Raw genomic sequence first — 19,866 nt, forward strand, 5'->3', positions numbered from 1 at the left:
AACCCTCACTTATATATTTTTCTATATGTATGGTATATGTTTTAAAAGAAAAGTTGGTAACGTTTCAACATTTATCAATGTGATAGTCTACTGAAAAACATAGATATATATCCAAGGAAATGGGGAAAATATTTACTAAACAATAACTTTATTTAAGAATCCTAAAGATTTGTTTCTCTCCCCACAAGATTTAAAAAATCTCAACAGACGGTATAGTGACTTTTAAAAGCTAAAAAATAAGCTAAAAGTAAAACCCTGCTTAATTAGCTTTGTTATGCCTATGTCCTAGGACTGTAAATTACAAAAGTACAAGTAAAACCACATTTTTTGAAATAACAATAAACAAAGGAGAAAGTCAGGTACTACATACCAGATGATCAAAATGTGTTTTGGGCCAAAGATTCTTGAAACTAGTAAAAATGTTAATAGAAATCTCCTGCTGCTAATCTGTGTAGATTATTAAATGTAAATACAATTTATAAAACACATCAGAATTTTATTGCTTGAAGAATACAGCATATGAAATCACAAGAATGTCAAAATGAAAAGTCACTAGGCTTCAAACATATAATACATTATCAGATGCAGTAAAATATTAATTAACCTGAACTCTGCATCAGGAAAAAAAAAACAGTGTGGAAAAATACCTAAGTTGTTTACTTAAGAAACAGATAAAATAGAAAGTATAAGGATGTTACAGTACAAATTAGAAAAGCCAACACTTATTATTTCTTAGACTAGACTACCTTTGGTACTTAAACTTTAAAAAAACAACCCCTTCTACCTTGTCCAAAGCACTTCATGGATATAGTATCAACTTCAACTTAAAATATCCAGCAAAATTAACCTTTTCATGGCATGGGGAAAGTGTATTTAATAAACGTATGCTAATATTTTACTTTTTCTAAAACTGCAAAATAAGATTAAGAAGTCTAATACTTATAAACTTTACTTTTTTAGTTCTTCAATTAAAATTGGAATCCTGGCAGCCACAATTTATTCTTGGGCTTGGTGAATATACAAATTTAAATGGTTTGGCAACTGACATAGGAATTTAGACTACTTTATACTATCTTTAGTGGCTTTTCCATTCTGTTTCCAAAATACAAACAATATGTCATTTCTTCAACACATTGGATTCCTGTAAAAATCACTACCATACTTTATTTATTGGAACCAAAGTAAAGCTTCTCCCTTTTAATGAGTAGGTTGAAACTATTTACGTTTCATATAGGGCTGATCAGTTATGACACACTTTCTTAAAATAAAACCAATCATTTTTAAAGCTATCACTCAATTATGATGGAGACAATGATGCCATTTCAAAAGGAAGCACTGGACACTCTAGGCCATCTAGTCAAGAAAATGTAAAAGTAATGCTAAAAACAAACAATAAGTAAACTATAACTACAAGTTAAATTACAAAAAAATCCCTCTTTTACAGTAAGCATGCTTATTAACTTTCATTTCTTTCCCCCAGTAAAGGTCTGAATATTCATGAATCTCCTTTAAACCAATGGAACCTAAGCAATTGTTTCACAAGGTCCAATAAACATGGATGGACTAAGCAAGTAATACTATTAACAATTATTGGAGTGAAACAGTAAGAATCATGACAGTCCTCAAAATTGGGTAGTCTTTGAAATGTAATAGTGTAGCTCAAGATGAATTATGCCATAATAAAACTGTAGTTTTCACCTCTACATAAAACAAAAACAAAATCAAAAACATAACCCACTGAATTTATACAACTATTGAACATACTCCTTGCTAGTTTTTGAATGTTTTGAGATTTTTTTTAAACAAGTATATTTATCTGAGCATATATATTTATTGCCTATATATATATATATATATACCCATTTTAAAAGACAAAAAATTCAGATACTACAAAACTGAACTCTTTGTTTTTTCACCAACCTGATCTAACATCTACTGCATCACACAACACCCTCCCCCCAATAATTTAAAATTCCCAATTTTTAGTTTAGTTAAAAGGGCAGAGGAAATGCAAATGCAGATTTAGAGTTTCTGTATAAATTTCACTGTATTTTATAAACTTGACGTTTTCTGTAACACTGTTTATTGATCAAATAAAGGACTCACTGCTATCTAAAATTTCATAAACACCATTAAAAATTCAAAATTGATATTATACTGAACCTTAAATTTTCAATAGTTCAAAGAGACAGTTTTTACATGAATAGCACACAATAGATGAAACTTAACAGCAGACATCCCTAGAATACCAATGGCAAGTCCACCAAGATGCATACAAAATTACAGATAAGCATTTCTTTCACTGTTTTCTTGTGCAGGGAAAAACATTTATAGAGGAAATAGAAACTCAGCTGGTAAATTTCAGATATCATCATCATCTTCTTCATCCTGAGAAGATCCTGCTTGGTTAGATGCACTGGCTGTGGCAGCAGCAAGCTGTGCTTGTTGAGCAGCTTGCTGCATTTGAAGCCATTCCTGCTGGGCCAATTCTGCTTGCTGCTGTCTAGCCTAAACACCAAAAACATAAAAACAAATAGTTTTTTTTTTTTTTAAATTCACAACATACACACTTTGGTTAAATATAGATTAAGCCAATTACAGACTTAGTTATCAAATTTGGATATTTTCCAACCACTATATAACTGTTACACATCTGGAGAATATGAATTCTTTAAGAAAATATAGTTAGACCATTGCCTCTCTGTCAGCTGAGGACAGTTTCCAAAACTTGGTTCTCTTACAGGCAGTACCCTTTATGCCACATAATTTTATGACCTTTGGTTCAACTGAAGTTGAAAGAGCTGGCAGAAAGATTTTTGGTTCCTTTCCTGCTTCTCATTCCTTTTGTTTTGATTCTTTTGTCCTCTCAACTTAAAATTAACACGTAAACATTTTTCAATCTAAAAATTATTTCTGTGGTTTAAAAGTTGTCTAGTACAGTACCTCTAACTCTTAAGTACTAATAAACATGAATGCAATAGCTACCTTGATGTTTGAGTTTCTTTTTTTAAGATTTTACTTATTTGTTTGTTTAAGAGAGAAAGCACACACACACTCAAGCAGGGGGGAAAAGCAGAGGGAGAGGGACAAGCAAATTCTGCCCCAGCACGGAGCCCAATGCAGAGCTCTAACCCACAATCCTGAAATCATGACCTGAGCCAAAATCAAGAGCTGAATGCTTAATTGACTGAGCCACCCAGGTGCTCTGATAGTTTGAGTTTCTCTTACAGTTTCCTACCCTAAATATACATTTCTCCTCTGAACCCCGCCCCATAAATACATACACGTGTATGTATATACATATATACCCTTCCCATATACACACTAGAGAAAAGGCACTTATCCAGAACTGAATTTTTTTTTTAAATGTTTATTTATTTATGATAGTCACACAGAGAGAGAGAGAGAGAGAGAGGCAGAGACATAGGCAGAGGGAGAAGCAGGCTCCATGCACCGGGAGCCCGACATGGGATTCGATCCTGGGTCTCCAGGATCGCGTCCTGGGCCAAAGGCAGGCGCTAAACCGCTGCGCCACCCACGGATCCCCCAGAACTGAATTTAAGTGAGATAGTTAAGATCCATTCCTCTGATATATCCTCTCCACAACCATCAGAGAATTTTAGAAACTGGGGCACCTGGCTGGGTCAGTCAGTAGAGCATGCAATTCTTGATCTCAGAGTCAAGAGTTCAAGCCTCACACTGGGCATAGAGCCTACTTTAAATAAACAAATAAATAAGGCTTTATATTTTAAAGCTTTATTCTTAATAAAATAAGGAATTTTAGAAACTAAGATACACATATAGGCATTCTATACACTGTTGCAACAGCTAAAAGCTCTTTCCCAATTTAATTTTATCCATTAGCTTTAGAAAAATCACACCAACAGGGAATGAATGAATCTGTTCCTGAATAGATCATATTGGATTCTACCAAAACAATGCTGTTTCTCCCTCTCTGCCTTTTCTCAGAATTGTTACTTAAGCCTGGCTCGTACCCACCAATTCCGAGTTACCATTTAAAACAGAAATTAGTCTTTCTTGATCCTTCTCGGTCATATTGTACACTCTATTTCATATGCCATAATTCTCTATGCATTCTCATATCTACCTACTTTATTCTTTAATTATCTGAGCATGTATCTTTTTTCTCCACTAGCCTTGAGAATAGAGACTATTTTCATACTCTTTGTTGCATTCCCAACACATAGGCTCTGGTATTTTCTGAATGAATGTTTTGTGGGAAATGGCAGTACTCAGCATAATTCTAACATTAGGATTTTGCCCTGTATATTCCTGATTTTTCTTAATAATCTGTCTTGAATTTATTATCCAAACATTTCTAGAGAATTCTAATCAGACCATCATTATACTCTAAAAAAATCATCTGTTACCAATTAAATCCAATTTCTCAGCTTAGAGTTCAAGGTCCTCCAAATTACTGTCTGCCCAAATCTATCTCCCAAATCAATCTTTGTAATATGTACCTGGTACTCCAAAAAAATCTAGAACATAAAATGTTGCCCATATACACCATACCCTCCCCATTTTCACTACCTTATGCTGATATTCATTCTATTTGAAATTTCCTATTTTTCACCTATCGAAATTCCACTCTTCCTTCAAATTAAACTGAAATACTACTTTTTCCATTAAGTTTTTTTCTGATTCCTAACTGTATCATTCGGGATCTAATCAAGAGATAGAAGTCACACTCGTTAGGACAGAGAGAAGGAAATATAAAGGATTGTTAACCAAATATAAAGTTGGTAACTGCGTCACTGAAAGGCAAGAAAAGAACACTGCGACATCATGCAACTGGTAACTACCAAAAACAGTCACCATCCCTAAAACTAGGGCAACAAAGGAAGAGGGTGGAATTTTTAAAACTTAGAAGCTTAAAGGAACAATTTTTGGAACTGAAACTAAGACCTCTGAAGAAGGGGCACAGACTGTTAAAAAGCATCCCTGAGCTTGGTAGAGGCCCCCAAGGTTTGAGAACCACATCCCTGAGGTAGAGGGTGAATGTTTAGGCTGGTTCCGTAAGTATTAAAGAAACTGCAAACTGGATCCAGTTCCTGCTATAGGAAAAAAACTGATGCAGCCAGGGTGAAAAAGTACTGGTAGGTTGGTCAAAGGAGCTTGAAGCCAATAGGAAGTACAAGCGAGGAGTCCAAATGCTGCCCTCCTCCTCCAGCCTGGCAATCTTCCTCTAGGATCCCCTACTGGCAGCAGAGTCTAATAAAGTCCTCAAGAAAAGCAGAAATGTGGTTTGCTGAGTACAAGGCTTGGTCACAAACCAAAGAATAGAAAAGTGGGTTTCAGGCTGAGAAAACTGTTTAGTCACTGGTACATGCTGTTTTTTTCTTTTAATAAATATAACTATGCTTACAAAAATACACTCATATTGGGTAACAGAATGCAATAGAAGTTAACTTACCCTACTCAATTTGGACCAAAAACTTAGTATATAGTTTAAGCTTCAAAGAAAAAAAAAAAGGTTTAAATTTTGGTTTATCTTTTACCTACTACAAGTGTATATAAAAGATTCTCCATCAAATGCTACTAAAGCAAATGCAACAAGAACCTTAAGAAATTAACCTTTGGTATGTCTCAAAAAAACAACTGTGCTGTGTTTATAAAATTGGTGCCTCAAAACATTGTAATGTTTCAATGCCAGTTTACAAAGTTCAATGTTTTATGTTGAAAAGGGTGGGGAGAGCCTATGTACACATGTGAAAATGTAAAAGCTATCCAATTTAGTTAATATTGTATGCAGATCACAAATCCACACAAACCAAGATTCAGACAATTTCTTGAGTTTGAATTAACACTATCAGCTTGGTTCATCTGCTGAGGTCAACAAGAAAACTGCACACTAAGCGGTTTTTCTGAGTTATGCAAAAAAGAAAATGAAGTTTCTTCCCCAGCTTTTCAGTCCAGACCTGATACTAAACTAGAGGCAAGGTATTCCTTCCATTGTCAACATTCATAAGGAGACATGTAATTAGGTCTGCTTGGGTTTAATTTTTTTTTTAAGACTTTATTTATTAGAAAGGGACAGAGAGAGCACAGGAGAAGGGGGAGGGAGAAGCAGGCTCCCTGCTGAGCAGGGTGCCAGATGTTGGGCTCAATCACAGGACCCTGAGATCATGACCTGAGCAGAAGAAAGAAGAACAACTCTTAACCAAATGACCCACCCAGATGCCCTTGCTTGGGTTTATATTTGTATTACCATTCACATGCAAAATAACTGGCACACTCTTACACTGCCAAAATCTAATGTGATGTCTCCATACTTGCGATCTCTTTATATCTTCCTCATGAAAGTAATTAGCCTCATTATAGTTGTCAGTGTATCTATATCATACCTCTCCTACAAGCAAAAACTTTTTTTGTTTAGAACATCAGAAACCATGGGGATCCCTGGGTGGCTCAGCGGTTTACCGCCTGCCTTCAGCCCAGGGCGTGATCCTGGAGTCCAGGGATGGAGTTCCACATCGGGCTCCCCGCATGGAGCCTGCTTCTCCCTCTGCCTGTGTCTCTGCCTCTCTCTCTCTCTCTCTCTCTCTCTCTCTCTCTCTCTCATAAATAAATAAATAAAATTTAAAAAAAAAAAGTATGGAAAATAGGTATTCTAACATACAGGCAGATTTGCTTTTATGGCAGGAATACCCAGATTACAAAACAGACTAACAGGGATGCCTGGTTAGCTCAGTAGCTGAGCGTCTACCTTTGGCTCAGGGTGTGATCCCAGAGTCCTGGCACTATGTCCCTCTCCTCTGTCCCTCTGCCTATGTCCCTGACTCTCTCTGTGTGTGTCTCTCATAAGTAAATAAATAAAACCTTTTTTTTTTTTTAAGATTTTATTTATTCATGAGAGACACAGACAGTGAGGCAAAGACACAGGCAGAGGGAGGAGCAGGCTCCATGCAAGGAGCCCGACGCGGGACTCCATTCCGGGTCTCCAGGATCAGGCCCTGGGCTGAAGGCGGCGCTAAATCGCTGAGCCACCCGGGCTGCCCCAAATAAAATCTTTAAAAAAAAAAACCAGACTAAGAGTGATTCATGAAAAACATTTTAAGAGTTCATAAGAAATTACAGAGCAAACGAAATATTTTAATTTAATAAATCAAAAATATCTACTCAGGGCCTTAATCAGCTATAAATATGTACAATTTCATAACAGAAAAAAATTCAAATAATTTCAAGTCTCTACACAGGTTTTATTGCAAAAGGTGCTTGATCTCGTACTTTACTCAGTGATCTGCAACGACACATACTGATTACAATTAAAATTTAACTGACTTTTATACCATGGCCCCATATTAGCAACCATACTTTTCTGTCTGGACATAAAAACATTCCCGTGCCTTTAAAATCTTTGTTGACTGATAAATTGTATTTATATTCATTTTCACAAATTAAAATTCTCAGTGGTATTTTTTCTAATTTCCTTATTTACTCTTGCTTCTCATCCAATGTACCCCAAGTATTTTTTTTCTAAAATGAGGAGTGTGAGAGAGAGTAGGCATATACTTCCTAATTCATTTCTTCTTTTGGAGATTTTCATTATGTTTTAAGGTTCTCACTCCCAAGTACTAAAATGACTCATTTATAATGTACAGTTAACCTTTCTTTCAACATCTTAATGATTCCCCCTTTCCAAATATTTGTTGCTAACAGCTGAAAGACAGCTTCAAATGAGGCTATTTTATTCATATTTAAAATAAAGTCTAAAAAATGAAATGAAACTGATGAAATAAATGCTATATTTACTTAACAGTTCCTTTCACATTTAGGACTAAGTACTTTGTACTCTAGGGAAGAAATACTAGATAGGTGCTATAATTTTACCCTTTTGCTGATTTTCCTCCCAAGAGCAAAGAAATACTAAGAGATTTTCACTCCATAGATAAGGGCAAGGAGAAAAGGAAATAAGAGGGAAAAACAAACAGATGACAAGGACAGAAAAATAAAGACAGATTTGGCAGACAGTCAATTATTTCTTTCATTCTTCTTTCTGCCTTCAAAAGGATAACAAGGCATGTTCCACTTAAAAGTTCCAAAATAAATTTAAGCAGACAAAATGGTGGCTAGAATATTAGCATGGTAATGTAGAAAGAGCAAGTTTTGGAGTCAGAGGATGTAAGTTTTAAACTTAAGACTCCAACACTTGGGGATCCCTGGGTGGCGCAGCGGTTTGGCACCTGCCTTTGGCCCAGGGCGCGATCCTGGAGACCCAGGATCGAATCCCACGTCGGGCTCCCGGTGCATGGAGCCTGCTTCTCCCTCTGCCTATGTCTCTGCCTCTCTCTCTTTCTCTCTCTGTGTGACTATCATAAATAAAGAAAAATTTAAAAAATATATTAAAAAAAAAAAGACTCCAACACTTTCTAACTATATGAACTTACTTGTTTTATTTAACTCAATCAATCCTTTCCAGTAAACTAAGCTCCAGAATAACAAGAACCATGTGTCTTCTGTATACTATTATAAGCCTACTAGCATTTAGCACTATGTCTGGTAAGTAGTGAGGACTTCAGTAAATATCTGTAGAAAAAATGCATGAATGATCTCATGTAAGTTTCTCCATCTCTTAGTCTGTTTCTTAATGTGTAAATAGGTATAATATTTATTTATTTTATTCATATTTATAAAAGCTCTGCAAAGTATGTAAAGTATCTAGCAGAGCATCTTTTTCCTTTCAACAAATATCTAATTTGGGGGGTGGGGGGGAGGACCTGGGGAGCTTAGTCAGTTAAGCATCTGACTCTTGATTTTGGCTCAGGTCATGATCTCAGGATTGTGAGATAGAGCTCCACACTCTCATGGAGCCTGTAGAAGATTTTCTCTCTCCTCCCCCTCTGTCCCTCCCCATCCTTTCTCCCTCTCTTTAAAAAAAAAAAAAAAAAAAATCTAATTTGAAACTCTCTAGGTGATCTGCAATAACAGAGCATCAATAAATAATAGCCATTAGTTGTTTATCTTCATCTTTTTTTGTTACATCATATTCATATGGATTATAAATTGCTTGTGTTCATGCCTGCTTCAAAAGCTTTTAGTAACTGTTTAGTACTTATAGGTTATTGGGAGGATTAAGAAAATACAGGTAAATTACTTGGCAACATGATTAACACATGGTTAGAACCCAATAAATGTTAGTAAACTTCTATTTTTCTTATTAGTTTAAATGGTTTCTAGTGTCTAGTGCCTGATAACACAAAATTTGAAAGCTTTTTGATTCAAACTCAACTGATTGTTATTACTAAAAGAGATCAAATGTAGCACAAATCTGGAAGAAATTACCTAAAATGACACTTCCTCATTCTAATAGTAATTAGAGTAACTAACTGGTTGGAAATCTCACCTTTTCTATTTGACCAAAACTGTTACAATTTCAAATGAGAGGCCAAAACTTAGTGGGGAAAAAAGAACTTCATCCTTTTCCTTCCTTTTTTTTTTTAAATAGAGGAATATTAAAAAATAAATAAAATAGATTATTATATTAACATAATATTAACACTGCTAATCCTTCACAAACTGGTAATTAGAACTATTTTTTTTAAGATTTTATTTTTCATTTATGAGAGACACACAGAGAGGCAGAGACATAGGCAAAGGGAGAAGCAGGCTCCATGCAGGGAGCCCAATGTGGGACTCTATCCTGGAACTCCAGGATCCCACTCTGGGCCAAAGGCAGATGCTCAACTGCGGAGCCACCCAGGTGTCCCGGTAATTAGAACTTTAATAAGCCCCTCCAAAAAAGTTTTCTCCCTTTCTCTACTCTATTGGCCCTTCAAAATTTTTTAGAATTAGAGTATTTGTTTTAAAGGTGTGTTAAAAACCTAACTTTTTAAGATTTTATTTATTTATTCATGAGAGACACAGAGCTAAAGAGAGAGAGAGGCAGAGACATAGGCAGAGAGAGAAGCAGGCTCCATGCAGGGAGCCTGATGTGGGACTTGATCCCAGGTCTCCAGGATCATGCCCAGGGCCGAAGGCGGTACTAAACTGCTGAGCCACCTGGGCTACCCTTAAAAACCTAACTTTTTTTTTTTTTTTTTTTTTTTTTTTTTAAATATATTTTATTATTTACTTATGATAGTCATACAGAGAGAGAGAGAGAGGCAGAGACACAGGCAGAGGGAGAAGCAGGCTCCACGCACCGGGAGCCCGACGTGGGATTCGATCCCGGGTCTCCAGGATCGCGCCCTGGGCCAAAGGCAGGCGCCAAACCGCTGCGCCACCCAGGGATCCCTTAAAAACCTAACTTAACCATAAAATAGATGTTTATCAAATTTTCCTCATATGTCACTCATTATAAAATTTGCTATATTATTTTCTCACCAGTCTATCACTATAAATTTTAAGAATGTTTAGGTATACTCTTCAGGCTTTTAAATGGTCATTTTGACTGAAAAAAAAAATTCAAAGTAAAAATCTCAGTAGTTATTTGGAGTTATTCTCCTCAGCAAACAGGTTGCTGTATTTACTTTTACATGAAGTAAATAACTGGCCAAATGGAGTCAAACTGGTTAGATCTAAACATCAGACTCTATGATCAAATAATCAGCCACAGAAAGAAAATCCTCTGGGTAATATATGTTGATTTAGGAAATGATTTCAGAAAAGAAAAAAGAAAAAAAGATCTCAGAAACCAGTATGATTTCTGTTAGCAAACAAGGTAGAATTCAGATGAAGATAATTTAGAATGCATTACTTACTTTTGCAAATAACTCCTGTTGCTGTCTTAATAACTCTTCTTCAGGGATGCCAAGGTTTTCCAAACGAGAACTGGCCTTTCTTCTTTTTAATGCTACAGTCTTGCATTCTTGTAAGACTTCCTTTACTTCACTGATATAAGAGCCAAAGCCCAAACTTTCTAGTGCTAGGGAAATGAAAATAGGAAAACATGAAAGAGTGATAAAACTCAGTCTTTCCCCCTTCCATGGAACATTAAGATTTTGTGGGGTTTTTTTTGGGGGGGGGTTGCTGTCTTCTAATAATTTTACCTATTTTATTATATTTGCAGAACAATTATCTGAAAGGCTAAATCAAAACATTGTATCAACTTTAATATAAAATTGCAAATTAGATAAAACTTGAAAACATCGAATAGCACAGGGCTTTACTTTTCCTTTTCTTTCTGACCAATTTTTTAAAAACCAACACATTTCCTGTGGAAAAAGAAAAGTTCAAAGTAAGAACATGTCCGTTTAGTAAGAAAACATTTTTCCTGTATCACTCATAGTAAATCAAACATCATTAACTCAGTCAGTTTTTCAAAGAATACAAAAAAGCTAATATTGGAATCTATTTGTTAATAATATATTTTGTGCCATTTGGCTTAGAAAAAGTAAGTTAGTGACACACGTTCTAAGTTTTAGTAGGATAGTATGAAAGGATAGATAAGTTCTTTTGTATAATATACCAACAGGAAACTATTTTTAGCAAAGACACTCAGACTGCCAAGTCTAAGAAATACTGGTGGAAATAACTTATAAAATTCAACATTTATATTCAGCCAGCAAGTTTCCCTTGAAAATAAAACTTAACAGGAAGCACTATAAAAACACTTCAAGTGATGTGCCAGAAAACTGGGATAAAGGTAGACTCTAAGGATAGAAGCATCAACAAAAAATTCTCTATTTTTTCATATTTAGAAAGAAAATTTTACAATGATGCACTTTCTAAATGCCTTCTGTAACCAAGAAAAAGCATTAAGTTTCCTTTTGGCTCACAGTAATTGAAATTATATTTTATAGTTTTCTGTTAACTAATGCCCCAGAAGACATTTTTGTTTTTTGACCCACTGATGAAATACAGGTTGTAAAAAAACACCTATATTCCATAGTAAATTCATAGTAAATGAATTTAACTTAGTTCATCAGTTCTTATAGTTTTTCGACAATTATGATGAACCAGACTGCCCTCAGTAAAGATGCCCTGAATTCTAACTTCAGTGATTTGCTCTTCAGGGAGAATACCAAATATATCTTTAAAGGTACACATTTCCTCCTGTGTAAGCTGTGGTTTTTAAGACATTTTGAAATGGTTTATAACTTTAATTACTACAAATATTTAGCTGTTTGAATCAACCTTCTTTAGAAATAATCTGATGCCAAAAAAGCAGAGTACTATTACTTGAATTTTAATTATATTAACTTACTGCCCCTCTTCACCCACCCAAAACACTTCAGTAATGCATTACTCTGAGTTCTAGATATCAAATTAATGACCACTTAATTCTTGGTGGTATAGTGGAAAATTAAGCGAAGATTAGGTAGCCTGCATTTTTTCTTTGAATTGACTAACTACTAAGTGTCAGTGATAGAAGCCAGTTGTTCTTTTATTCTTTTTTAAAGCATGAACATATAGTATATTTTAAGTAATACTGCAGGAGACAATACCAAAAGAAACCAAGAATGGCTTATTATTTCCTCCCACATCCCAAAAAAAGTCTTATTTCCTTAGTGTACACCAAGTTTCTCCAGGATCTAGCCCCACCTATCATGCCAGCTTTATTTCTGCCATTAAATCCCTGCACACTTATGCTAAATCTGACAGCTCAATGTTTCCCAGCAACATCAGTTTCCCACATTCATGCTGATGGTAATGCATTCATAGTTCAAATCAAACTCCATCTTCAAATTAAGCTTGCCTGATTCTCCTAGACAGAAGTAATTTCCCCCTTGTAAAATCAGGTAGGTATCTTACAATTTGAAATTTGGCTGTCAATATATTCATATAAATTGGATACACTACTTCATATCTCTAAGCTTCAGTATTCCTTCTCTGAGAATAACCTCTATTTCATATCTTCTTAAAACATATGCTGTATAGCGGTATATACTTAGGCAGGGCCTAAGGCTTCCAGAGACTGATCCCAGTTCTGCCTCCTATCAGCTGTGTGACCCTAGATAAGTTCCTTCATCTCTGTGCCTCTAAAACAGGAATAAAAGTACCAATATCTCATCAGATCAGGTTACTGTGAAGAATAAATGAATTAACATAAACAAAGAGCTTAGAACAGAAGATGGCCCATAGAATGAGCAAAATAAAGTACTATATTGATTGTTTTTAGGATTGTAGGAATCAACAAGTAATCTAAGGCATTTAACAGTGTCTGGCCCCTAAGATTCGCTTAAATACTTGGACTATGTATTATTCATCTTTATTTTTTTTTTCTTACATTTAAAAGAGTGCCCTACCAAAAAAATTTTTAGAATTTAAAAAAATAAAAGTGCTTTGATAAGTCTACAGGACCGAAATAAATGTACAGATATGCATTATCACACTAAATTCAAGTTGAACAAATATATTTGTAATATAAGATATTAAGTTTATAAAATTAACAAATCAATACAATGGAGACAACTCTTCAAAACATCATGAATTACTAGACTAGCTAGACATAAAAAAAAAATCCAATCCAAACTATCTTTTGCCATGGACGGCTTGAGTTAAAAATTAAAAACAAAGAACTCACTTTTAAAAACATCTAAGCTTGAGAATACTGCTTTCAAAAATTTGCAAGTGAATCCAAAGTTAATATTATTTAGAGTTGTCATACACAAATCAGTACTCTCAGTAAAATGGCTCAACAGGAAGAGCCATAAACTTAATTTTAAAAACTACATTGACTTTAATCCAAATTTTAAATACACTTTGGCTAACAGCGATAAGTGGTTATAGTATCTTCTAAACAAGGAGATATTTTATATCATTTGCTACCATGTAGTAATAATTATTCCCATTTTATACAAAGGAGAATCTTAAAGGATAAGGGAAATGATTCATAGGCAGGCCATTATTTGCAGTGGTGCAGGTTATTCAGTGCACACCACCACCATATCTAAGGTGGGCCATTCCTACTGTAAACAAAGATTTGTATATTATGGCACTTTACTGGCAGATGGTAGAAAAGGTTTTAAAGGAAAAAATGCCTTTTTCTAGTTTGTGTAAAGAGACTTAATAGACCGTATGGCCTTGATTTTAAGGATCTCAGAGTAAAAGCCAAAAAAGAAAAATAGTTTTTAGAAAATCTGTGGGTAAAACACATACATCACTTGCTCCTCAGAGGTCTATATGCTACCCTCTGCCATGTATTTTAAAACTATACACAGAAAAGTACATGGTATGTTAGGTGGAAAAAAATACTTGGTACATTTTTCAATTTGAAAGACAGATGTTAACAAAAGAGCCACTTTAAAAAAAAAATTAAAACATCCACACAGCAAGAATAATTTTAATATAGCCAAATCTTATTTTAAGAAAGTGATATTATCTTATAGTTTTGTTATAATAAGACTTTGTGTGACTTACTTTTGTACTTCAAATGTATAATGCAGGGTTTTCATTAAAAAATTAAAATACTAAAACAGCATTCTCAAATTTTTCTAGTTTCCTTCTGTTTATATGTTAAGGGAAGGGGGAGTGAGGTAGTTCACTTAAATACATTAAGAGGATGATATAGGCCAATGTGACTTCTTGGCTCATTAGCCTGGCAAAGGTTTCTTAAGACCCTTAACCATGTCCTCTCTGGATCACTATTACTGGGAATCTGGGACAAAAATGAGAGACTGATGGCAGAGCAGGAAGCATATATCATCCGTCTTTATATTCTTAGCTGCATCTAACACAGTGCCAAGTACCTAGTAGTATTCAAAAGTAATTACTGGGTGGTAGAAGGAAAATAAAAAGATGTATCCGTTTTAAGGAAAATGATAAAATCCTAACTTGAAAAGAACTTGATTATGTGATAAATGGTACAATGCTATATACCTCTGTATCCCTCTGGAAAAAATATCAGTATGCATGATTATTTAGGTAATACAATCTCATTCTTATTCTGATTATTATTACAACTTCTCTGCAACCACTCAGATTCTATGATTTAAAAACTACTTCACATCCACTTTCTAAAATAGACTGTGGTTTAGGATTTTGAACAAAGCTACTCAAACTGTGGTTCATGGACTTGTGCCAGAATTGCTTATAATGGTCTGTGATGGCTTATGTATGGAAATCCAAGTAAGCATTTTGGAACCTTCACAGCAAAACTGTAACTATGTGGGGTGATGGATGTGTTAGCTGACCTTTTTTGTGGTATCATTTCACAGTATATACATATATCAAATCACTATGCTGTACACCTTAACCTTACACAATGTTATGTCAATTATTTCTCAATAAAGCTAGAAAAAAGGAAACTTCATAGCAACTTGACAGTTATTTTATATCTATTGAATCTAACAACAAAAATTGAACTTTTATGTCTTTTTTAATTTTGTTTTTCTAGTGATTCATTTTTATTATATTTCACAAAAGTACCAGTGTGAGAAGAACTGGAATTTTAAAAAATCCTTCAACATAGATAGCTTGGAGAACACAACTGCTGAAGAAGCAAACCTTCAGAGACTTTTTCAAGCTTTCATTACTTTCAGTTACTATTATAAATGTGGGGTGGGGGGATGTAGGAGGAGGTTAAAAATGCAAAAAAATAATATCACTTAAAATATCCTTATTTATACTTTGGCTTTACAGATGACATCATGCTTTAAGATTAAACCTAACAGACATGTTTTAATCAGTACCATTACACATTTAAAAAACTGTTATTACAGCATATCATGGAAGATTCTCAACCTTGATTAATTCTCAATAACTGCAAGTGATACCTGAAACAATTAGGTATTATTTATACATAAAAGAGGAAACCTTTCATAAATGTGCATAAGGCCAAACACTTTGCAGTGTAGAACTTGTCACTCTTAAACTCTCAATGTTAGTTCTTTCCATAGTACAACAGAATGTTAAAACTCAATTACGAATATGTGTTCACAGAGGTGTCTGGGAGGCTCAGTCCTTAAGCATCTGACTCTCCATTTTGCTCAGGTCATGATCTCAGGGTTCTGAGATCAAGCCCTGTATCAAGGCTTGAGATTCTCTCTCTCCCCATCTCCCTCTGCTCACTGTCCTCCCCAACCCTCTGTTCTTACTCTCTCTCTAAAATAAATAAATAAACCTTAAAAAAGAAAAGAATATGTGTTCAAGGAAACCAGAAATGAAATAAAAGGAACACCTTTTACAGCTTAGAATCGCTTTGTGATCCTCATTACCAAGTCCACTTTCCTAAACTCAAAATAAGCATAACATTTAGAAATTTTAAAAAATTTAATTACTTCAAAGATTTATTGGCAAGAAGATTATTTTAACTTTAGTAACTTGCATTTTACAGAACTGCCCAAAATGCTTACTTTGCTCTGACAAGGTAAAGCAAAGTAGCAAGGGAAAAATGACATGTCTTAAAGCAAAATCTAGTTCATTAAACTCACTACTCAAAAATCTGAACTTCAACATGTGAGATTCATACAACTTTAAATGTACTAATTATTCCATTTGGATATATCCTACATACCAAAATAATTAATGCTTACAAAAAGCATAAAAAATGTTGTAACTTCCATGTTTTAGCAAGCTTTCCAGGGTTAATCTGTAAAATACATTTTTATCACTTTTTAAAAATATATATACATTTTTTAAAAATGTAACCACTCAAGACAAAAATTCTTTAAAATGATTATGCAATGTGAGATTAACATAAGATTATAAATGCATAAATTTTATTCCCCTAACTGGAGAAGAATTTGGGGCAAAAATGGTAGGTCCTTTTCTACTTAACAGCAATGTTACCAAAAAAAAAAAAAAGGGGTAAATTTATAAGACTAAAAGAGGTCAATGGATGATTTTTTAAGAAAATTCATCAATCATCCCCAGTACACAAAGGAAAATGAAAATGCTTTCACTGGAACTTTCTGACTCACATCTTAAACTGAATTTAGCATATTCCAAAGTTGAGCTACTTAGCATACTGCTCACTACAGCTGCACTTTTATTCCATCATGTCAATCAGAAATCTAAATATATCCCAGAAAAGAATAAACTACCCAAGAAAACAGACCGTAATGTGTTATTAGATTTTTGGAATAATCCCCACTTCTGTATTGTAAACAAATGTTTAAGCACATCCTTTAGAAATCTTGTGCAATTTTCATTAGAAAGGCAATGTTGATAAAAGATTTTTTCTTTTTTACGAGTTGTAAGAGGAAATTACAGCTATCTGTGTTGGATAACCTTATGAAAGACTTATGACAATAGTACACACAATGTAAAAATAAAACACGAAACAAAAAATAGAGAACTTGACTTTCATTGTACTTGCCAGAGTGTTCAGCACACCAAACAAGTAGAAAACACTGGCTTTAAAATCAAACATGGTTTTTCCTAGAGATTTTTTTTTCTCCCCATGTACAGGAATGGAAATGGCAAAGTATACTTAAATCTATCTTCCACACATCATTAAGGACCAAAAATGAATCATTTCTTTTGTCAATACTGATAATAAAATATTGGAGATAGTAAATACGAGCAGATGTGTTCTCTACTTCAGAATAACAGGAAAGTCACCTTTAAAAAGTTAAATTATAAATTATGAATTTAAGAATAATAAATACATTATAAATTTAAAAATTATAAAAATAAATGTCCACTAAAATGATTAAAATTAATCATTTTTTCTGACTTCAAAAGCAATCAAAACATTTTTAAATTTTAATTGAATTATTATAAAAGGCAAATTACCGCTTCAAATTGAATGCAACTTTCCCATAAGAGCATATGTGCTCTCAAAACATTATGACTAGTAAATATGTCTCCCTAGCCTGAAACAAACCATCAGAATGTGGTCCCCCACGTCCTTACTATTGGACTAAATCCTTTCCAAGATAAGAAAGGGTTGAAACTTCCAAAAATGCTGTTCAATAAAAGCTTAAGTGTATACAGCTAAATGGGAAAGGCATCAAGAAAGGACAGAGAAATGTTCCATGAATAATATCTTTTACAACCTTTCAATCCAAGCTTTAAAAATTTATCTCCATAGAGCAAAGCAAGCTACACAAAAGAAAAAAACAACGAAAGAAAGAGTGAAAAAAGAAGGAAAGAGGAAAGAAGACTTGTTAACATGGTAGGACCACTAAACCATTTTTAAAGCAGAAAATATACTGTCTTTATTCAACATCACCAAACTTTACAACGTTGAACACATTTATGTTAAGAATTCTTTTACTCGTGTGTTCAGAAAATTCATCTTTTCTTCTACATTGCTGAAAAGACCGCATGGGGAAGGGGTGCTGTCTCCACTCATCCTTGGAAGTTCCCGTGTGAATTTTCCTTTTCCAAGCGATAACTCTCTGTGTTCCTTTCTCAGTTGTTGTGATCGAAGGTTCCACTTTAGGCAGACAATTTCTCAGTCGTCACGTCTAGGTTCCACTTTAGGCAGGCATGCAGGCAAAATTCTTGTTGCTTCGGCTTACCTGGCCGTCAACCGAGACAATTAATACTTTATCCTTGGAGGATGTTGGCTGACCTAAACGTTTGCCATCCTTACGTGTATTCGCTGGATGAAAAGCACCACCACGAGAATACTACCCAGGAGTTTCTCAAGGCATCGGCTGCTTCCATGCCCGCGTGGCTTTTTCGTCTGCCAGTACTTATGTAGGGGAGAGGAATGAAGGCTTTGACGTGAATGGGTCACGCGACTCGCAGGCTGTCCCCGACCCTCGCTTAAACAAATCCCCCACACGTACCACTTACCTTGTATGACATGCTCAGGTGAGATGGTCTTCTTTTCCGACTTGTTGCAAATCTCATTAGCTTCAGAAGATATAAGGTGAATGAATTCAGTGCAGCAGTTCACCACCAGCTCCCGGGCATCGTTGGCCACCCGGACGTTGGGGAGAGTCTCTTTGATCATCTTATTGATAGCAGCTCTAGGTATAGTGAGATCATCATCGTTGCCGGACGAGGAAGCCATCCTAGCTCCCTCTCGCGCGCGCCCCGACTTTTAAAAACTCCCCAGCTCTAGTCCACTATTCCGCGAAGAATTTTCAAAAGGCTGCCCTCAAAAGTGTGATCCCAGGAGCGCGAAGAGAATGAAGGGGGGTGGGGGTGGGGGGTAGGGAGGAGCCGGTTCGTGAGGGTGGGGAACACCCGTGTGAGAGATTTTTTAGGGCGAGACCGGGAAGGAGGTCGGGGTGCTGAGGATTGTCGGGGCAGCGCTGTCCAGGTCGGAGAGAAAGCCAAGGTGGTCCGGAAATGTGAGCACTGGGGAACCACCTTCGTGTCTCCTCCGAGGAGCGGGCGCTGTCGCCTAACCGGTCCCCAACCGCGCCTGAGGAGAGGCAAGGTCCGGGGCACTGGCCTCACCGCGGTACCGGGCAGCCACCCAGCGGGCTGGGCGCTACAGAGCCGGAGCCCCAGCTGCCGCCGCCGCCAGCAGCCGCTGCCGCCGCCTCAGCCAAACCATCCTTCAGACACCCGCGCCGCCGCCTCACAACATGTCGGCCGCAGCCGCTGCGGGAGCCGTGGCGGCCGCCTGGGAACGAATACGGACAGAGCCGGGCACGAGGGGAGCGACAGTAGCGGCCGCCGTGGCCGTTTAGCCCGAACGCAGATCGTGGAAGCCGAAGCCGCGGCAACGGTGGTCCCTCCAGAGGCCAAGGAAGAAGGTTTGCTGGAAGCCTCTCCCGACACCCTTTGCGCTACCGGAAGCCTCACCCCCCCTCCGGCCCCCCCTCTCCCTCGCAGACCGACTTCCGGGTGTGGCTGCAGCCCTTCCCCCACCCGCCCGCGGCGGGAACGGTCCGGCCTCCCCGCCTGCGGCTTCCGCTTGCCGTCGTCTCGGCACGCGCCCGGGGACCCTGCCCCTTCGCGGGGAGCGGAGCGGGGCTAGCGCGCTGGTACCTGGGAGCCCCTCGGCACGCGCCGGCCCGCCACGCGCGGGCGCTGGGGCTGCCGCGCCCGACT

The 19,866-nt window shown here is 36.4% G+C and overlaps 1 protein-coding gene across 1 annotated transcript; it reads right to left on the reverse strand.

Moving 5' to 3' along the window:
* Positions 1 to 131: 131 nt before the first annotated feature.
* Positions 132 to 19,578, reverse strand: DR1 (down-regulator of transcription 1). Its single transcript, XM_041749161.1, has 3 exons — positions 18,655 to 19,578; positions 10,725 to 10,888; positions 132 to 2,508 (listed from the first exon to the last, which is right to left on the reverse strand). The coding sequence occupies exons 1-3, from the start codon at positions 18,872 to 18,874 to the stop codon at positions 2,362 to 2,364; spliced, it is 531 nt and encodes a 176-aa protein (XP_041605095.1). The 5' UTR covers positions 18,875 to 19,578; the 3' UTR covers positions 132 to 2,361.
* Between the last annotated feature and the right edge of the window lie 288 nt (positions 19,579 to 19,866).

This window comes from Vulpes lagopus, chromosome 3 (assembly GCF_018345385.1).
Source record: "Vulpes lagopus strain Blue_001 chromosome 3, ASM1834538v1, whole genome shotgun sequence".
Lineage (NCBI taxonomy): Eukaryota > Metazoa > Chordata > Mammalia > Carnivora > Canidae > Vulpes > Vulpes lagopus.

Coding starts and splice junctions, on each gene's coding strand:
- DR1 (XM_041749161.1), bottom strand. CDS start 18,874: ATGGCTTCCTCGTCCGGCAACGATGATGATCTCACTATACCTAGAGCT. Junction 10,889..18,654: donor ACCTGAGCATGTCATACAAG/GTAAGTGGTACG, acceptor TCATTTCCCTAG/CACTAGAAAGTTTGGGCTTT. Junction 2,509..10,724: donor AACAGGAGTTATTTGCAAAA/GTAAGTAATGCA, acceptor TTTGGTGTTTAG/GCTAGACAGCAGCAAGCAGA.